This window comes from Macrobrachium nipponense, chromosome 44, assembly GCF_015104395.2.
Source record: "Macrobrachium nipponense isolate FS-2020 chromosome 44, ASM1510439v2, whole genome shotgun sequence".
NCBI classification, from domain to species: Eukaryota; Metazoa; Arthropoda; class Malacostraca; order Decapoda; family Palaemonidae; genus Macrobrachium; species Macrobrachium nipponense.
Genome location: NC_087221.1, coordinates 28,458,422 through 28,475,921, shown reverse-complemented (window position 1 = coordinate 28,475,921; position 17,500 = coordinate 28,458,422). Strand labels below are relative to the sequence as shown.

Here is a 17,500-nt window from a genome sequence, read left to right as displayed (position 1 = left end):
CTAAGGGGGAAAGAATGCACGTCAAAGGAAAGAGATTAAAAAACTCCAAATAAAGAGTATATCAAAATGAATATATATATATATATATATATATATATATATATATATATATATATATTTATATATATAATCTGAAAGAGCTAAAAAAAACTTTTTTCATAAAGAAAATTGTAATGTTGAAAAGCCATATTAACTGATACTTAGAAAATTAGTTTGATTTGTATCAAATTATTCTTACATTCCTTTTTTGGACATATTATTATTTTACGTCTTTATCATTGTAGTGTCCGATTTAATATTCTGAACAGCATAGAATTAGGATATGCTATTTAGGGCATTAACAATACAGAAGCATATTTCAAGTTACCTCTTCTTCGGCCAGCCACTATGTATCACAAATGTTCTATTTTTAAAAGAATTAAGCAAAAAAGAAAAAAGAGCAAAGATACCAGGGACATCCACACTGCTATAGATACAAAGACGTTAAAATGATATGACTTAAAAGGAAGTGTTTACTTTCTCCTTCACATTAAAGTAAAAAAAAAAAGAAAGAGAAAAAAAATAATAATATCCACTTCAGTATGACTGGCTTGTTTACGAAATCTCTCGTCTGGTAATTGGCAATTACTCCTCGCAACATGATGGAAACATCCCCTCTTTAAAAAATGTTGCTCCAAAAGCAATTCATCATCATCGATCTCTGCATCATCTTACACAGCTCGATGTATTGCTCTTCGAATTAAGGCATTGTTGATGTCATTAGGTGTTTATTATTATTTTTCTTCTATTGATTATTACTATTTTTTTTGCTAGGTGTACACAGATTACACATAGATTTTCCGTGGATGGTCAGTAGCGTTGTTAATAAAGTAAATATGAAAAATAGACTACACTTTACTTTATATCTAAAGACATTCATAGTGTTCTAAATAAACATTTTTCACAGGAATAAAAATCGAAATATATTTGCATAGTAAGGTAGGAACAGTAATTATGAAATCTAACATATAATTATTGCTTTCATCTTAATTTTAATTATGTCGTGATCTGCTAAAAAATAATTTACAAATTTACAATGAGGCACATTGGTACTTTTATGTACTATACAATTACATGTGAACTAGTTGCATTTGTTACAACAGTAAAGACAAAGGTTAAAATTCTCTCTCTCTCTCTCTCTCTCTCTCTCTCTCTCTCTCTCTTAAACGTATGTTCTAAAAATCCTTCTACGAGTCCGGTATGTCTAAAACTTTTACTTTCTCTCTCTCTCTCTCTCTCTCTCTCTCTCTCTCTCTCTCTCTCTCTCTCTCTCTCTCTCTCTCTCTCTCTCTCTAATGAAAAAAGAGGTCACTCTTCCACAAATAATGTAGGCATTATATGGTGTCTGCGTGAGATACTTTATTATAACTTTTTCTTCACAACAGAGCCGCCTTTTTTATTTTTCAACTTCTAGCGAGCGAGCCATAATGAAAAGCGTAAAAAAAAAAGGCTTTTCACTTTTTCATAACGACTCAGAACTCGATGGACGGGTGGTAGTGGCCTCGCACCATTCCATTAAATCTTATGTTAGATACTGACGCGTTGGAGAGAGAGAGAGAGAGAGAGAGAGAGAGAGAGAGAGAGAGAGAGAGAGAGCAAAATTTTTAGACACACCGGACTCGTAGAAGGATTTTTAGAACATACTTCTAAGAGAGAGAGAGAGAGAGAGAGAGAGAGAATTTTAATCTTTATCTTTGCTGTTGTAACAAATGCAACTAGTTCGCATGTAATTGTATGGTACATAAAAGTACCAATGTGCCTCATTGTAAATTACCTGATATTCTCTAAGAAGCTGACTCGTTATAGAGAGAGATAGACACACACACACACATAGAGCAATGTAATTTATCTATTGAGTAAGTTTTGTTTGAAAATCGTATATGTTTACAGAAAATAATAAAAAATGACAGCCATGGATACAAGAAAAACTTATCTCAGACACCCCTTCAAATAAACCAAAATAAGCAATGAAATCTTTTTGGAAGGAGATTACGCCTCTGGTCGTCAGAATTATAAAATGTTATTTTGATACAATACAAAAATTAAGTATTCAACAAAAGCTAACGAATTTCCAGTTAGTAACTTTGAACAAGGAATGAGGCAATGAACATACATTCTACTTAAATTTAGCTGTGCATTATTGGAAGAAGATAACAATGTTAAATTAGGTGCCGAGTCTTCATTTTCATCTTTTATCAAGAATCAGTTAAATGATTTCGAGTGCCCAAATAGGCGAAGAATAAATATTAGCATATCCTCGTGTACCCCATAAGGGGTTGGTGCCATTAGTGCACCTCACGTGGCGCACTTTAGGCATCACTTTTACTGTTCCTCCATTCTTATTCTCTTTCTTCAGCCTGACTTTCAATCCTTTTTAACAAGTGTTTCATAGTGTGACTATGAGGTTTTCCTTACTGTCAATTTCCCCTCCAGCGCTGAATGACCTCATAGGTCCCAGTACTTGATATATAAGTATATAAAAAAAACCTAGCAGACAAGCTATGATACGACAACTCCAATTTTAATCGGCTTGCTCAAAGACTGCCCCTTACATGAGCAAACATTTAATAAACATAGGTCCAAATAATTGGATAGGTCCCATTATAGCTTTCTTCTCGAGTAAATAATTACTAAGAGGCAATAAGCAGGAATGGTATTGTCTCTGCAAACCGTTTTTGTGTGTTCATGCGTTTTGGGGGTTGGAGGGGGCTTGTGGGTGGTAAGGAAGGCAGTGGGGTTTAGGGAGGGCAGGGGTGGTGGTTACACCTTGCCTCGTCATAATATGAAGAGGGCAGCATTGTAACTCTGATAAATCCTTTTTGGTCAATACGAAAATTACACAGATTTGCAATATCACTGTTATAATCTTACAAGAAAGCATACCTGTTGAAGACTTTACGTAAACTCAATAATGCAGAAAATTATTACACCTGCTCATAATATAAACTATACGACTGACGTGTGCTGATCCTCAATATCCGCCATTATTGAGTGCAATAAAACCGCGAGTTCCAGGATTACAGTGTAATACACTGTAATACACCTGGAGTTTCGAGACATCGTGTCTCTTTGACAGTCTGGATAAGGCTACACTGATTAGGGGAAAGGGATGTTTCCAGACAGTCTGTGAATCATAATCCGTTTCTCGTGCTGATGTATTTCATCATAATACAGCGCAAAAAATACTTATTAATCTTATGACAGATGGAAATCTGCTCATGTATCTCGACGTAACACAAGCTCATAGATAAAAATATTTATAAGATACATCATTACTGAATTAAAGCGTCTCAGTGTCTTGGTCGGTATGGTGTTGGCTTACCACCTTGATGGCCGCGAGTTCGATTCTTGGTCATTCCATTGAGGTGTAAGAGAAGTCACGTAAAGCCGTTGGTCCCGTTGCTGAATACGTAACTACTGGTTCCATGCAACGTAAAAACACCATACAAACAAACATTACTGTATTACCATAATAAGAAATTTCCTTTTCGCGAATATTTTTTTCCAACGAAATAGATAATTTATTACTTATTTATTTTTTTGAATTCGTCAAATACAGTGGAAGCAACAGATTAATACAAACGTCAGTCAGTCGATCTGTCTAATCGTACAGTTCAGATTTTCATAATTGAACCGCGGTGACTACAATAACTTTCCATGAAGTTTTTAATTAAACAAATGAACATAATTTGTATTAATATTCACGGTCATTCCATTAAAATGCATTTTGCTACCTTAATATTTTCATTTAGATTATATTTCACTATTATTGAATCTCTTCACTAATATAAGAAAATGAAAATACAAGACTTAGGTAAACATTTAAAGGCGTAATCAACAACTGGGTAAAATATCACACAAAACAGAAATTAAAAGTATCAGAAAAAAAATGAAACACAGAAATTATGAAGATAACGGGAAAATTAAACGCAAAGTAAAATAGCAAAGTTAGATGCGAATAAATGGAATAGAAATTAATATAACAATCGATATCAGATATAAAATAATGACGCAAAGCATGAAAAAAAAAAATATCCAATAAAAAGAGAGTCAGAGATACGGATTATTGGACGAGCATTAGGAAGCCACTAAATTGAATTAAGTCAGTAAGCTCAGTAAGGTAAATGAACCATAAATAAGATGTAAATGTGAAATAACTGTCAATCTTAGTCGGCAGCAAGCACAAGAAAAATGAATAAAATGATTCAAAAACCATATCCACAAGTAGGCGGCATCAGAATTTCAGATATTTCTCCCAGCGCTTCTTGGGGAATCCTCGAGAAGCATCCGCAAGAGGGGGTTGGGGGGCCGGGGGGTGGAAAGGGGGACCACAAACCAAATTCAATTCTGACAAATAATGTCAGCAACATTCTTCTGTTGGCAAAATTGCTAAGACACCATTACGCAAGCAATGTGAGTGAAGAACTTCACAGAATTTTTTATTTAGTAATTTTATTTCTCAACATCAACCCGGTCCTCAAAAAGAGCTGCTTCTTTTTTGCGTTAACATTTCAGGGGCCTTATCCAAGTCCTTGGGCAAACGCTTAAGTCCTCTTTATTTTTAACATTTTTTTTCTGTTTCAGCAATAACAGTGAGTCCTCTTTATTTTTAACATTTTTTTTCTGTTTCAGCAATAACAGTCCCCGAGAACATTATGTACATATTATTCTTGGATGTGAATTGAGCTTAGCATGACTTAGTATATTCCTGGTTGCATGAGTTGCATGCGGGCAAATGACACGGGTGCAAATGGATTATGTGAACTTCACTTGTAAAACGGATATCTATTTGATATCGCTCCTTTTGAGATTTTATTTGCATTTACATATTTTACTTTTCATTTAAAGAGTTCAGAAGTAAGAGTAATAGCAACAGACGAAAATAGTAAATAATTAAATAATCCTATGGATTTATGATCGCAATTCTAGAACCAGGAATACTATGAAGTACTAAAATAAAAAATAAAAGAAAAAAAATCACATGCCGTAGTTCTATTTTATTCAAATCGTAACAGAATCAAAAAAGAAAAAAAATAATAATTGTATATTTTTCAATAAAACTACAAAACGAAGAAATTGAAGCCATTTTAAAGTTTTATATCACACATAGTTGCAGACTAGACAGACACGTTTCCTTATGTTTTAATTATAATGAATGTGGGAGAAAACAATAAACAACTTAAAAAATGCAACTATCTTTAAAACAGGCATCATATGCATTGAAATACAATGTCGCCTCGTACCTAATTCCAAAGACAGCGAAGAAAAATGAATGAATGGGACTACCGGAAATAATGATAGAAATAAATAAATAGAAAATAGGACACTGTTGGATTTTTGCTAGAAAACAACGCTGCTTATCACCCTCTAGAGAACTGAACTTATAATTGCACGACGGGGGTTCATAAGAAACATTATTACATAATAACTGAACTTCACTTGGGCTTAGCACAAACTTTGCGAAGGTCTCGTTTGCTGGCCGCTTACATTTTAGGTTTGAAGGTCCTTAGGGAAGGGCAGTCTAATTTAATCATATATATATAGTATATATATATATATATATATATATATATATATATATATATATATATATATATATGTGTGTGTGTGTGTGTGTATATATATATATATATATATATATATATATATATATATATATATATATATATATATATATATATATATATATATATATATATATATATATATATATATATATATATATATATATATATATATATATATATATATATTATATATATATATATATATATATACATATATATATATATATATATATATATATATATATATATATAGATATATATATATATAGATATATATAGATATATAAGAGAGAGAGAATTTTAATACATTTTTCTTTAAATGTTCATTCCTTGTGTCATAATCAGAGAGAGAGAGAGAGAGAGAGAGTTTTAATACATTTTTTCTTTAAATGTTTATTTAATTTGACTTAATACTTCAGATGGAAATGGTTCTTGTGTATTTGTTAATGACTTTGCTTTGTACTAATTTTATCACTTCATGAATGTGAAATGAAGGATACTCTCAGTAATGTACGCTAAGCTTAATACACATTTTAATTACAGGTGTTTGTGCCATAACTGAAGAGATACCATTATTACAACTGCTTCCATTTCTCCTTGCTCGATACCGATAGATGTTTCCCGTGCAGGTGTTTTTTGAAGGTTAGTCGAAGACAAAGTCTTTGCATTATTTTATTTCGACTGACACGTGACATAGCCTCCTTACTGCAATCCATAAATGAGGTGCCAGTATATCTTTTCTACCGTTCCATATTTTGCAATGTATAAGGCATGAATGGCATTTGTAAAGTAATTCATTCGCTTAATTTTCTTTTAAGTTTATCTTAACTCCAAGGAAGTAAATGATATATGAATTGCAACTTAGGTGTTACATTTACGTTTCACGACATAATTTTGAGTTGCTAAAGTATGTCGAATATTATATCAGTATGACAGGTGACATATGCATGTGTCACCAGCTCAGTGCAGTTAAATTGTACTTATTGATTGATGAAAGTGCCCTAATCCCGTATTATTAATATCATTATTAATAATGTATTCCGCTCGGAATGGATGACTTTTCATCAGTGCTCGTTTACCAAAGGTTTTCATTACGTCGGTAATGAATAAATTATGTGTCCCACCTCATTCACTGAATAATTTCTCTTGTAACTTGTCAGCTACGCGGATGAGGGATGGCCGGGAATGTTCATAGCCAGGTATTTTCAGTCAGAACTATTTCATCTTAATTTCGTTTTATCTAATTAATCATTATTCATTTGAAAGCCGTAAAACATTATACATATACGTAGATTTTAAAATGATGGGAATATAATTCTAGGATATATATACTTTGTATTTTTTCTTTAAGTAGTAAAAGAATCGTAGGTATGGAGCTAAATGAATATCCAGGAATGTATGATACGTTCAAAATAATTTCACAAAAATTCACTGACATTCCTAAAGTGATTAAAATTTATATTGAATTTTAATGAAAAGAAATAGAAATGTCTCACATACCCCACACATACCCCGTCTCCTGGAATCCGTTGCCATTTTATAACTACAAGTTCTGGGGATGAAATCACTAGTTCCATGACTATCTCTCATATTCTGATCATATTCTGAGCCTAACCAAAATGTCTACTGGGTACTGGCCAGTAGTTATGATCCTCCATTATAAAACTAGTTACATTTTAATAGTTTCCTATCATTCGTCTGATTCATTACAGTTATTTTAGAAGACAGCGGTTAAATGATTAAAATTTCATTCATGACTGACTGTTGTATTAGCATTTTTAGTCTTTTGCTTTGTTCCTGGTTTTGGGTTTGTTAGGATGTCGTTTCCGTTCGCATGCGCTTCCGTGAGGCAATTGGACGTTGTCCCATAATGAAAGCCTCTTTACTGAAAGCAGCTTTCCCATAATTAAAGCCTCTGTACTGAAAGCACTTGTCCCATAATGAAAGCCTCTTTACTGAAATCAGCTTTCCCCATAAATAAAGCGTCTTTACTGGAAACACCTGTCCCATAATGAAAGCCTCTGTACTGAAAGCACCTGTCCGATAATTAAAGCCTCTTTACTGGAAACACCTGTACCATAATTAAAGCCTCTTTACCTCTTTACTGAAAACGCCTGTCCCATAATCAAAGCCTCTTTACTGGAAACACATGTCACATAATTAAAACTTCTTTACTGAAAACACTTGTTCTATAATTAATGCCTCTTTACTGGAAACACCTGTCCCATAATTAAAGCCTCTTTAAAAAACCTGGAAACGCTTTTCCTATAATTAAAGCCTCTTTACTGGGAAACACCGGTTTCCTTAAATAAAGCCTCTTTACTGGAAACACCTGTCCCATAATTAAAAAGGCATCTGTTTAAACTAAACCCACCATGTACATTAAAAAAACCTTCTTCACTGACCTTGTTTCTATAATTTAATGCCTCTTTTACTGGAAACCCACCTGGCCATAATAACGCTCTTACTGAAAACACCCGTCCCATAATTAAAGCCTCTTAACTGGAAACACCTGTCCCATAATTAAAACCTCTTTACTGAAAACACCTGTCCCATAATTAAAGCCTCTTAAACTGGAAACCACTTTGTCTCAAATAAACCTCTTAACGGAAACACCTGTCTCCAAATTAAAGCTTAACTGGAAACACCTGTCTCATAATTAAAACATCTTTACTGAAAACACCTGTCTCATAATTAAAGCCTCTTAACTGGAAACACCTGTCTCATAATTAAAGCCTCTTAACTGGAAACACCTGTCTCATAATTAAAGCCTCTTAACTGGAAACACTTGTCTCATAATTAAAGCCTCTTAACTGGAAACACCTGCCTCTAATTAAAGCCTCTAACTGGAAACACCTTGTCTCATAATTAAAGCCTCTTAACTGGAAACACCTGTCTCATAATTAAAGCCTCTTAACTGGAAACACCTGTCTCATAATTAAAGCCTCTTAACTGGAAACACCTGTCTCATAATTAAAGCCTCTTAACTGGAAACACTTGTCTCATAATTAAAGCCTCTTAACTGGAAACACCTGTCCCATAATTACAGCTTTACTGAAAACACCTGTCCGATAATTAAAGCCTATTTACTGAAAACACCTGTCCCGTAATTAAAGCTTCTCTACTGAAAACACCTGTCCCTTAGGTGAAGCCTCTTTACTGAAAACATCTAGTTACAAAATAATTCTTGGGCATTTTAATGATTAGGTTGCTATAGACATGCCCAGAATTCATCTTAGAAAATAATTCTCAGCAATGAAAGTAGCTACTTTGTAACCTTTCTCTTTTGAATGGAGGGTTGAGTTGCTATCAATGTTTAAGAAGGAAGGGTTCACGGAACCTTACAACTTAATATACTCACCAATAAAAGTAATTAGGCGCGTCTCCGGGTATGGAAGCCTGGCAGGTCAAGTTGAGCGTGTTCCCAGCGCTCATGTATATGCTGCTTTGACCCTCGATGACTGCGAAGGATTCTGGAGAGAGAGAAAGATAAATGGTATGATTATTGAGGAATTTTATAAATAAATTGGGTATAAATAAAAAAAAAAAAAAACGCCGCGATTGCGATATTGGTTTTTTTTTTTTTTCATGAAACTCTCGTGCGTTTTTCAGTGAGAGATTGCCATACATTTCTCTTATGTATAACTATATATACGCCTACACACACGCATAAGCTTATACATATATACATATGCGAGTATATAATAGTTTTTCGTTCATCTCAGTGTGACGATGTATTTAAACGTGTATTACTGAACGAGTACCTGAACAAATCTTCTTCGATTAAATCGAATGATTCAGTTAGATTACTTTTCTGGGTTTATTAAAACGCACAAGTTCATGTCATGGTATACAGGTTTGCAAGCGTTTTTGTTCAGTTTACGAGGAAATGATGAAAAGTGGTTGACTTTCAAAAAGATTGTTCTAAATTGGAAGGTAATTTTTCCTTCTCTCTCTCTCTCTCTCTCTCTCTCTCTCTCTCTCTCTCTCTCATGTAGCCCATTAATTTTATTAGGACGTGTTCTCAGTCCCTTATTTATATTAATGCTGTATGATCTTGGTCTATCTAGCTCTCTATGTATTTCTTTATCTATCTCTCTATCGATCTATAACTATCTATCTATCTATATCAATATCCTACGATCTATCTATCTATCTATCTATCTATCATCTATCTATCTATCTATCTATCTATGAAGCTCTTAAGACGAATCATCCACACTCACCTACGACAGTGAAATTAAATGCCCTCGAAATCTTTGGCTCCGTCGAAACCTGACACTCGTAGACGCCGGAGTCCCTCGTTTGCGGGCTGGTTATTTTGAGGACCCAGTCCGGGGAGCCCTCGGAGTGGAGGGCAGTGAACCTCTGGTCGGTGGTGTAGGCGTAAAGGCCAACTGTCAGCACGTGACCGTCACGTTTCCGAAGCCACGTTACCTGGAAAGATTAAGGTTGAGTGTGATTTGTATATGACAGCAAATATTCCCCTCAAGATAGGGCTGTTTTCTGTTCTGTTTTGAGGGTATGCATATGTGTGCATGGAATTTATTATTGATATTTTTAAGTTTACGTATTTTTCGTTTCTCGGAATTTTCATTCATGCTCATAATTTTAAGTAATTGAAAAATTCTTATTTCATATATCCTATTTTAACAGGAAATTCTGTTAAATTTTTCACAGTTACATTTATAGACCATATCTTGTTTAAAGTCTTGTTACTGTTGTGATGGCAATGCACCGATTTAATTAGCCTATCAATCGCATATAAGTCTGTTATCTCTCTTTTTATCAGTCTTACTGATCAAGTGCAAGTATATCAGGTTCCTCGTTCCTCATATCCTTCCCTTTCTTCCCTTTAAAATTAATGGATTAATACTGTTCCCATGGTAATTAATCCATGTTTCAATATATTAGGTGGAAAATAAAAATGTATACCGTCACCTTTCTAAATTCATCTGGAATTTCTGTTCATAATATTTCGTACCATTTTTCGTATCCGGAAAATCAATGATCAGAATATAGTAAACCTTTCAGAAGTTCAGCCAACCAAATTCAAAAGACAAACAGAGCCGTAGATACGGAAAAATCACTTCGAATCAACGCACAGGAAAAGCAGGGAATCCATATTTTTGAAAGAGATTGCGGAGGAAAAGAAATACACGAGAGAAACGAGTCATAAACATGCAAGAAATAATGGTATTTTCATTAGCGCTGCAATGGCAAATGCTCGGGAATCGTACATTCGACTCATAAAACCTTGGCAACTTGCAGTATAACCGTAACTTGTGAGGAAACAGCGTGGTGCTTGAGTTAGAAGAAAAAATTGATCCTGGTTGAAATAAAAAAAAAAAAGTTGTTGCGATTAATAGTAATGTCTAAACTTGTATCGGTTGGAATTATAGTACTTAATTGATGATATAACTTATAACGGGTGGATGCTTTTAAGAAAAGTTGCCTATATATATATATATATATATATATATATATATATATATATATATATATATATATATATATATATATATATATAGATATATATATATAGATATATATATATATATATATCTATATATATATATATATATATATATATATATATATATATATATATATATATATATATATATATATATATATATATATATATATATATATATATAAGGTAATAACTTATGGTTTAGCTTACATTCGATGTAATTTTTCGGCTCCCACCCACAAAAACATTTTACCAGTTGAAAAAAAGAAAAAAGAAAAAAAATAAATAAAAACAAGGGCGATGCCTTACATTATATTCTTGGAATTCTGGGGTTCAAAAAGTATAACTCCAAAATAAGTAAAGCACCAACAGTTATGGCTTAACTTATAACGAATGGAATTTCCCTGTCGCTGCAAGAATTCGGGAGTGCAAGCACGTTAATCCCCATAACAGCTAACTGTGGAAGTTCTCCTACCGAAGACTTTTACTTAGTTAAGGAGTCGAGTTACTCAAGACAAGCTTACGTAATTTAATAACTCAGAAGCTCTAGGACAGACGAATCAAATTAAGTAGAGACGGTTTCTCCAATAGCGAGTAAGAGGGATTCTATTGTTATCTGGCCCTAGAAAAAGAATCTTTGATTCACTGACCAGGTTAAACAAATTATTAGTGATGTGAAATAAGCTATGAAATCTTGCGAGATTCGCGGGATATTCGGTTATCGGTGGCTTTAGCTAGGTGAGGGGTGATGGTGACATGTCAGAGATTGCTTCATATTTCGATAGACTGAATTAGAATTTTGGGAAACCCTACGGGAAAGGCACTGCACTTTTCATTAAGTAAGCCATAAAAATAGGCATTATGCGCACTAGAAAGTCCGTAAAAATGTATCAAAAAGTAGAATCTATAAATCAAATTAGGTCATAGCCAGACACCATTGTTTCATCAAACAGAAAGGAAATCCTCCGGTCAATATAATCAGAGGGTGTCTGATTATGACCTAATTTGACGAATAAATTCTACTTTTCAATGAATTCTTACGGACTTTCTGTGGTGCATAATGAAACCTGAGAACGACGCCTTACATCATTCCTTTCAAGAGTAATAACCCTCCCCTTCCCCTTCTCCCACCTATTCCATCCTGAAAAAAATAGTTTCTTTTTTATTGGGCACCACTTGAATGAATAGAAATTATGCTACTTATGCAGCCAAAACAAGAGAGTTGGGAAATAAAGAGACTTAATTCACTTTTATATTCAAGAACGAATTCCTCTGGTTGAGTGGCCCTCATCAGGGAGAGAGAGAGAGAGAGAGAGAGAGAGAGAGAGGGAGAAGAATTCTTGAGTGTTTATTGAATAAATATTTTCAATAAGCAGGAGAGAGAGAGAGAGAGAGAGAGAGAGAGAGAGAGAGAGAGAGAGAGAGAGAGAGAGAGAGAGAGAATCCGATTAAGAACGGACTCGTAATTGAAAAAAAATAACAAGTTGGAGGAAAAATGGGAATGGAAATGATGAAAACAATTATATAAAGAAAAAACTAAAATAAAATACTGCCGTTGTCACATGATTAAATCCTTTTATAAAACGGCTTCATCTTCACAGAAAAAAAAAAAAAAACGCCCAAACATAAGATAAAATAATCATATGACTTCGAGTAGTTTCGTGCCCAAGAATATTAAATCCTACTTAAAAGGGATCGAGACGACGAGGAAAAGTGGTTCAAAACTAGAGAACCAGAGAAAGAAATCGCTCGCTGGTTTGACAATCGCCATTGTCATCCCGAACATGTGACTTTTCCGGCGTTAGCAACGCGCCCATGCCGGACAGGCCCTCTTGCGCATTAATGCGAATCCCAGTCATTCAAGAAAGAGCGACAAACCCCTCGAACCAAGGATCGACCTCCAATCCCCATCAAGGATTCAGCGTCAGAGGGCTCTCGCTCTCCATCTCACTCCCGCGGATATTGTCACGTCGGCCGCCCACGTTCAGTCAATATGGAAATCAGTCTTCCCTTTTATTTTGTATCCTAATTATGCAAATGAGGCTAGGTCAGTCCCCCGTCGCCTGGTTTTCTTCCCGGGTGAGAGGGCAGAATTCGAGGTTGAAAGGATTTCCCCCGGTGTGCAAATCTTGCACTGAAATGAATATATCAAGCGAAGCGCCGAAGCGAAAGGGTGTTATCCGGACATACAAGTGCACAATATTAGATAACCTTCATTACATATGTTCTTCAATGGTTTTATTTGAATATACACAGTGCCTAAATGCACACTGAATAATCACTGTTGTGTAAATAAAAGAATTTGTGGAGTACAGGATGCCGCAATATTTTGCCCGAGATTTTGAAGATGAAATTGACACGTCTAAAGCGCGGATTATAATGTTTGGAGAGATTCTCACTCCAACTCTCAGGTTAGGATGTGAAGTGTGGATGCTGAAAGAGAGAGAGAGAGAGAGAGAGAGAGAGAGAGAGAGAGAGAGAGAGAGAGATTAATAGTTTGCGTGGTATATGTGGAGCAAAAGGAAACCAGAGAGTGAACATCGTAGCGATGAAGACATGAGCTTGAAGGGTTACCATAGAGGGGGAAAGATATCTCGGTTTCTGAGCTGCTGGATATATATTATCTTTGTTCAACTTCACACAAACGTTTAAAGTTTTGAAAGGCACGTATATATATATATATATATATATATATATATATATATATATATATATATATATATATATATACTATATATATATATATATATATATATATATATATATATATATATATATATATATATACAAATATATATATATAATATATATATATTATATATATATATATATATATATAATATATTATAATATATATATATATTATATAGAGAGAGAGAGAGAAGCGCAATTATATTTCTATTTTTGCTAACTGAATATAGGTTTCAAATTTATTGAATGAATAATTTTAACACAGAGAGAGAGAGAGAGAGAGAGAGAGAGAGAATTCTTGAGTGTTCATTGGATAAATACTTCTAAAAAGGAGGGGAGAGAGAGAGAGAGAGAGAGAGAGAGAGAGAGAGAGAGAGAGAGAGAGAGAGAGAGGAATTCTTGGGTGTTTATTGGATAAATATTTTTAAAAACAGCAGAGAGAGAGAGAGAATTCTTGAGTCCTTATTGGATAAATATTTTTAATAACCAGGAGAGAGAGAGAGAGAGAGAGAGAGAGAGAGAGAGAGAGAGAGAGAGGAATTCTTGAGTGTTTATTGGATAAACAGTTGAGGTGAGAAAGGAACGCTACAGGGAGTAGGTGGGGCTTCTGTAAACACAGACGTTGACCCAATATTTGAAGAGCGTTCATGCGCCCAGTCCATGCATTAACTTTATTGCACCGAATGGATTCGTGTGGGAAACACCGCCAGGGAGGGCAAAGGTCAGGTCAGGAGGTTATAAACGGGAAACGTTCTGAAGATCGTTTGCATTGTTATAGGTCAAGGTGCAGATTTTTCCCTACAGAGAGAGAGAGAGAGAGAGAGAGAATGAATAAGGTAGGCGGTGAAAGAACTAACTGAATAAAAAGAGAGAGAGAGAGAGGAAATATACTCAACTTAATGAATGGAGGGATAGAAAAATAAGTACATATCCTTAAATAACCTTAAATAAAGAAAGATAGAGAATAGTGTCAGACCAACCCAACTTATGCCTAGGCATACATAAAATCAAAAATGTACCTTAGGAAAATTAATAAATAACACTATAAAATTATGCAAGAAGGGGATAGAGAATGGATACACACAGAAAGAGTAAAATAAGATCCTTCCCTGCATGAAAAGTGATAAATGGAGAGCCCACTGAAAAAAATAAAATCAAAATTACCAATGAACAGTATGAAAAAAAAAAATGTGCAAAATGGCATTGCTACTGACCCCCTCCCAACCCCCTTCCCATCCCCTCTCCTATAAAGACATCAATATCCGAAAGAAAAGACCGCAAGAAAAAAAACACTTGAATCAAAATCACGAATGAATGTCGCAAGGAAAATAAAAAACACGCAAACGCCCTGGAAAAAAAAAGAGAGAAAATAGAGTCAGCTAGCGTGCCAATCCCCCTCTCACTCACCACTCGATTTCCGAGATGATTGACCCTGCAGTGCAAGTAGGACACCCTGCCAGTAGCCGTGATGACGTTGTTGGACGTGGTGTTGTCGAAAGCGGGCCGAAGCAGAGGGTTGTCCCAAATCTGCTCCGGCCGCGCTGGGGGCTGCTCTCGCGAAAGGCCACCTGTAAGACGGGAAGGGAATAGTAGTTATTAGTTAAGGATGCGGTAACGGACTTTAATTTGATGACTTAGACATGAAAGCATTATAAAGCTGGCCGTTCTCGTTAAAGGCTGTTTTGGGAAAAAAGGCTATATATATAAGCAGCAATAATAATTTTCTGTTAGTTATTAATTACTTATGCGGTAACGGAGTTTATAAAGCTGCCTATTATCGGTACTGGCTATTTTTGGAAAATTTTCAAATTTAAGCAGCAATAAAAATGCATTGGGAATAAAATTGTAGTTATTAGTTAAAGATGCAATAACGGACTTTAATTTGATGACTTAGACATGAATGCATTATAAAGCCGCCTGTTCTCGGTAATGGCTATTTTGAAAAATGGATAAATTTAAGCAGCAATAAAAAATTTACTAAGATTGAAATTGTAGTCATTAGTTACCATACGACAATGAAGCACTTGCTACTAATACGTAAATGCATTGCAAAGGTGGCCGTTCTCGGTAGTGTCTGTTTGGGAAAAAGGTTATATTTAAGCAGCAATAAAATATTTGTTAGGAATGAAATGTTTTTTTTTTTTTCAGTTATTGATGCGATATCGCAGTTTAATTTGCTGACTTATACATGAATGCATAATGAAGATGGCCGTTCTCGGTAATGGTCGTTTGGGAAAAAAAGGTTAAATTTAAGCAGCAATAAAAAATCTATTAGGAATAAAATTGTAATTTATAGTTACGGATGCGGCAATGAAGCATATTTTGCTACTTTTGCAGTATAAAGCTGGCTATGCTAGGTAATGGCTATTAGGAAAAAGGCTAAATGATTATTATCAGCAATTTAAGTAGCAATGCGAAATTTATTAGGAATGAAATTAGTTATTAGTTACTGATACGTTAACTAAGTATATTTTGCTGAATAATGTTCATATTTAGTTAATAAAACGAAAACTAAGTATATTTGCTGAATAAATGCATGCATTATTAAGCTGCCGGTGTTCGATAATGGCCATTTTGAAAAGCAGTTGAATTAAATTTATCAGAAGTTTAGGTAGCAATGAAAAAACTTATGATAGATACGAAATATTATTAAGCTGTTAATGCCATAGCCCAGTATTGTTAATGACTTCTGACTGTCTTGGTATTATCAAGATAATTGTTCTTAAATGGCAATTTGATAAAAAAGATATTTGATGATTATCAGTATAACCAGCAATGGAAAAGCCTGGGAGAGAGAGAATTTAAATTGCCAGTATTGGTAACGAAGTTTTTTTTTCTCACTAATGGATTCCTTGGCATTATAAAGTTAACTACGCTCGATAATGGCCATTTAGGACAAGATTAAATATTCATCATTAGCAATGTATGCATAAATGGAAAAGCCTGGGAAAGATAAACGACACTGTAATTAACGTCTATTAATGCGGTAAGGAATTTTTAATTATATTTCTCTTTCCAAGTTAGTGCAATTATGAATTTTTTCTCTCTTTTAAAGAAACATATCTGCCGCTGAGGTCACTTGGGAAAAGAAGTTGGACTTTGATTATTAGTTTTTGTTTGATTTTGATACAGATTTGTGGAATCAGGAGGTGTTTATATTTTTTATCAAGATAATAGTGAATTTTTTTTATATCGACTTATGAATACTTTTGATATTAAGAAGATAACTATTCATCCTATGGTTTGTTTAATATTAGATGTTTTTATTAGCCATGCTTAATAGTGAAATAAACTATATGATAATATTTTAATGGATTTGTGAATATCGATGGTACGATAATAGTGGCTGACTAATACGGATAGAACGTATGAGGTAAGATATTATATTTTTTATATGCTAGCACTAAAATGATTATTTTTTTTATTTGGCAGCAATTAACTGACTATCGAGTTATAATTATTTTTTGGACTTATGAAAATCTTCCTTATGGTATTATGGTAAAGACGCGATCTAGCAAAAGATTCCATGGTGAAAAAAAAAATGAGTTGTAATAATGTTTTATATCATATGAACGTTTTTGGTGGTCATGAAATATACAATGAAATTACCGTATTTTTTTTAGGAAAATCAGTTATTGGTTATTAATGTACAATAAAGATAGAGGAGATTTTAACAATATTTTTTGAAGAACTCTCTCTCTCTCTCTCTCTCGCTCTCTCCTTCTCT

General features: G+C 34.0%; 1 protein-coding gene across 2 annotated transcripts in view; it reads right to left on the bottom strand.

The window, feature by feature from the left end:
• The window catches only part of LOC135204132 (uncharacterized), a 151,116-nt gene that overhangs the window by 8,019 nt on the left and 125,597 nt on the right, over window positions 1-17,500 (bottom strand). For both annotated transcript variants that reach the window (XM_064234135.1, XM_064234137.1), the window contains 3 exons: window positions 15,181-15,341; window positions 9,833-10,043; window positions 8,968-9,079 (listed from right to left, as the gene is read on the bottom strand). In XM_064234135.1, the coding sequence (XP_064090205.1) occupies window positions 8,968-9,079; window positions 9,833-10,043; window positions 15,181-15,341 (484 nt within the window). The remainder of the gene's footprint in view (window positions 1-8,967; window positions 9,080-9,832; window positions 10,044-15,180; window positions 15,342-17,500) is intronic.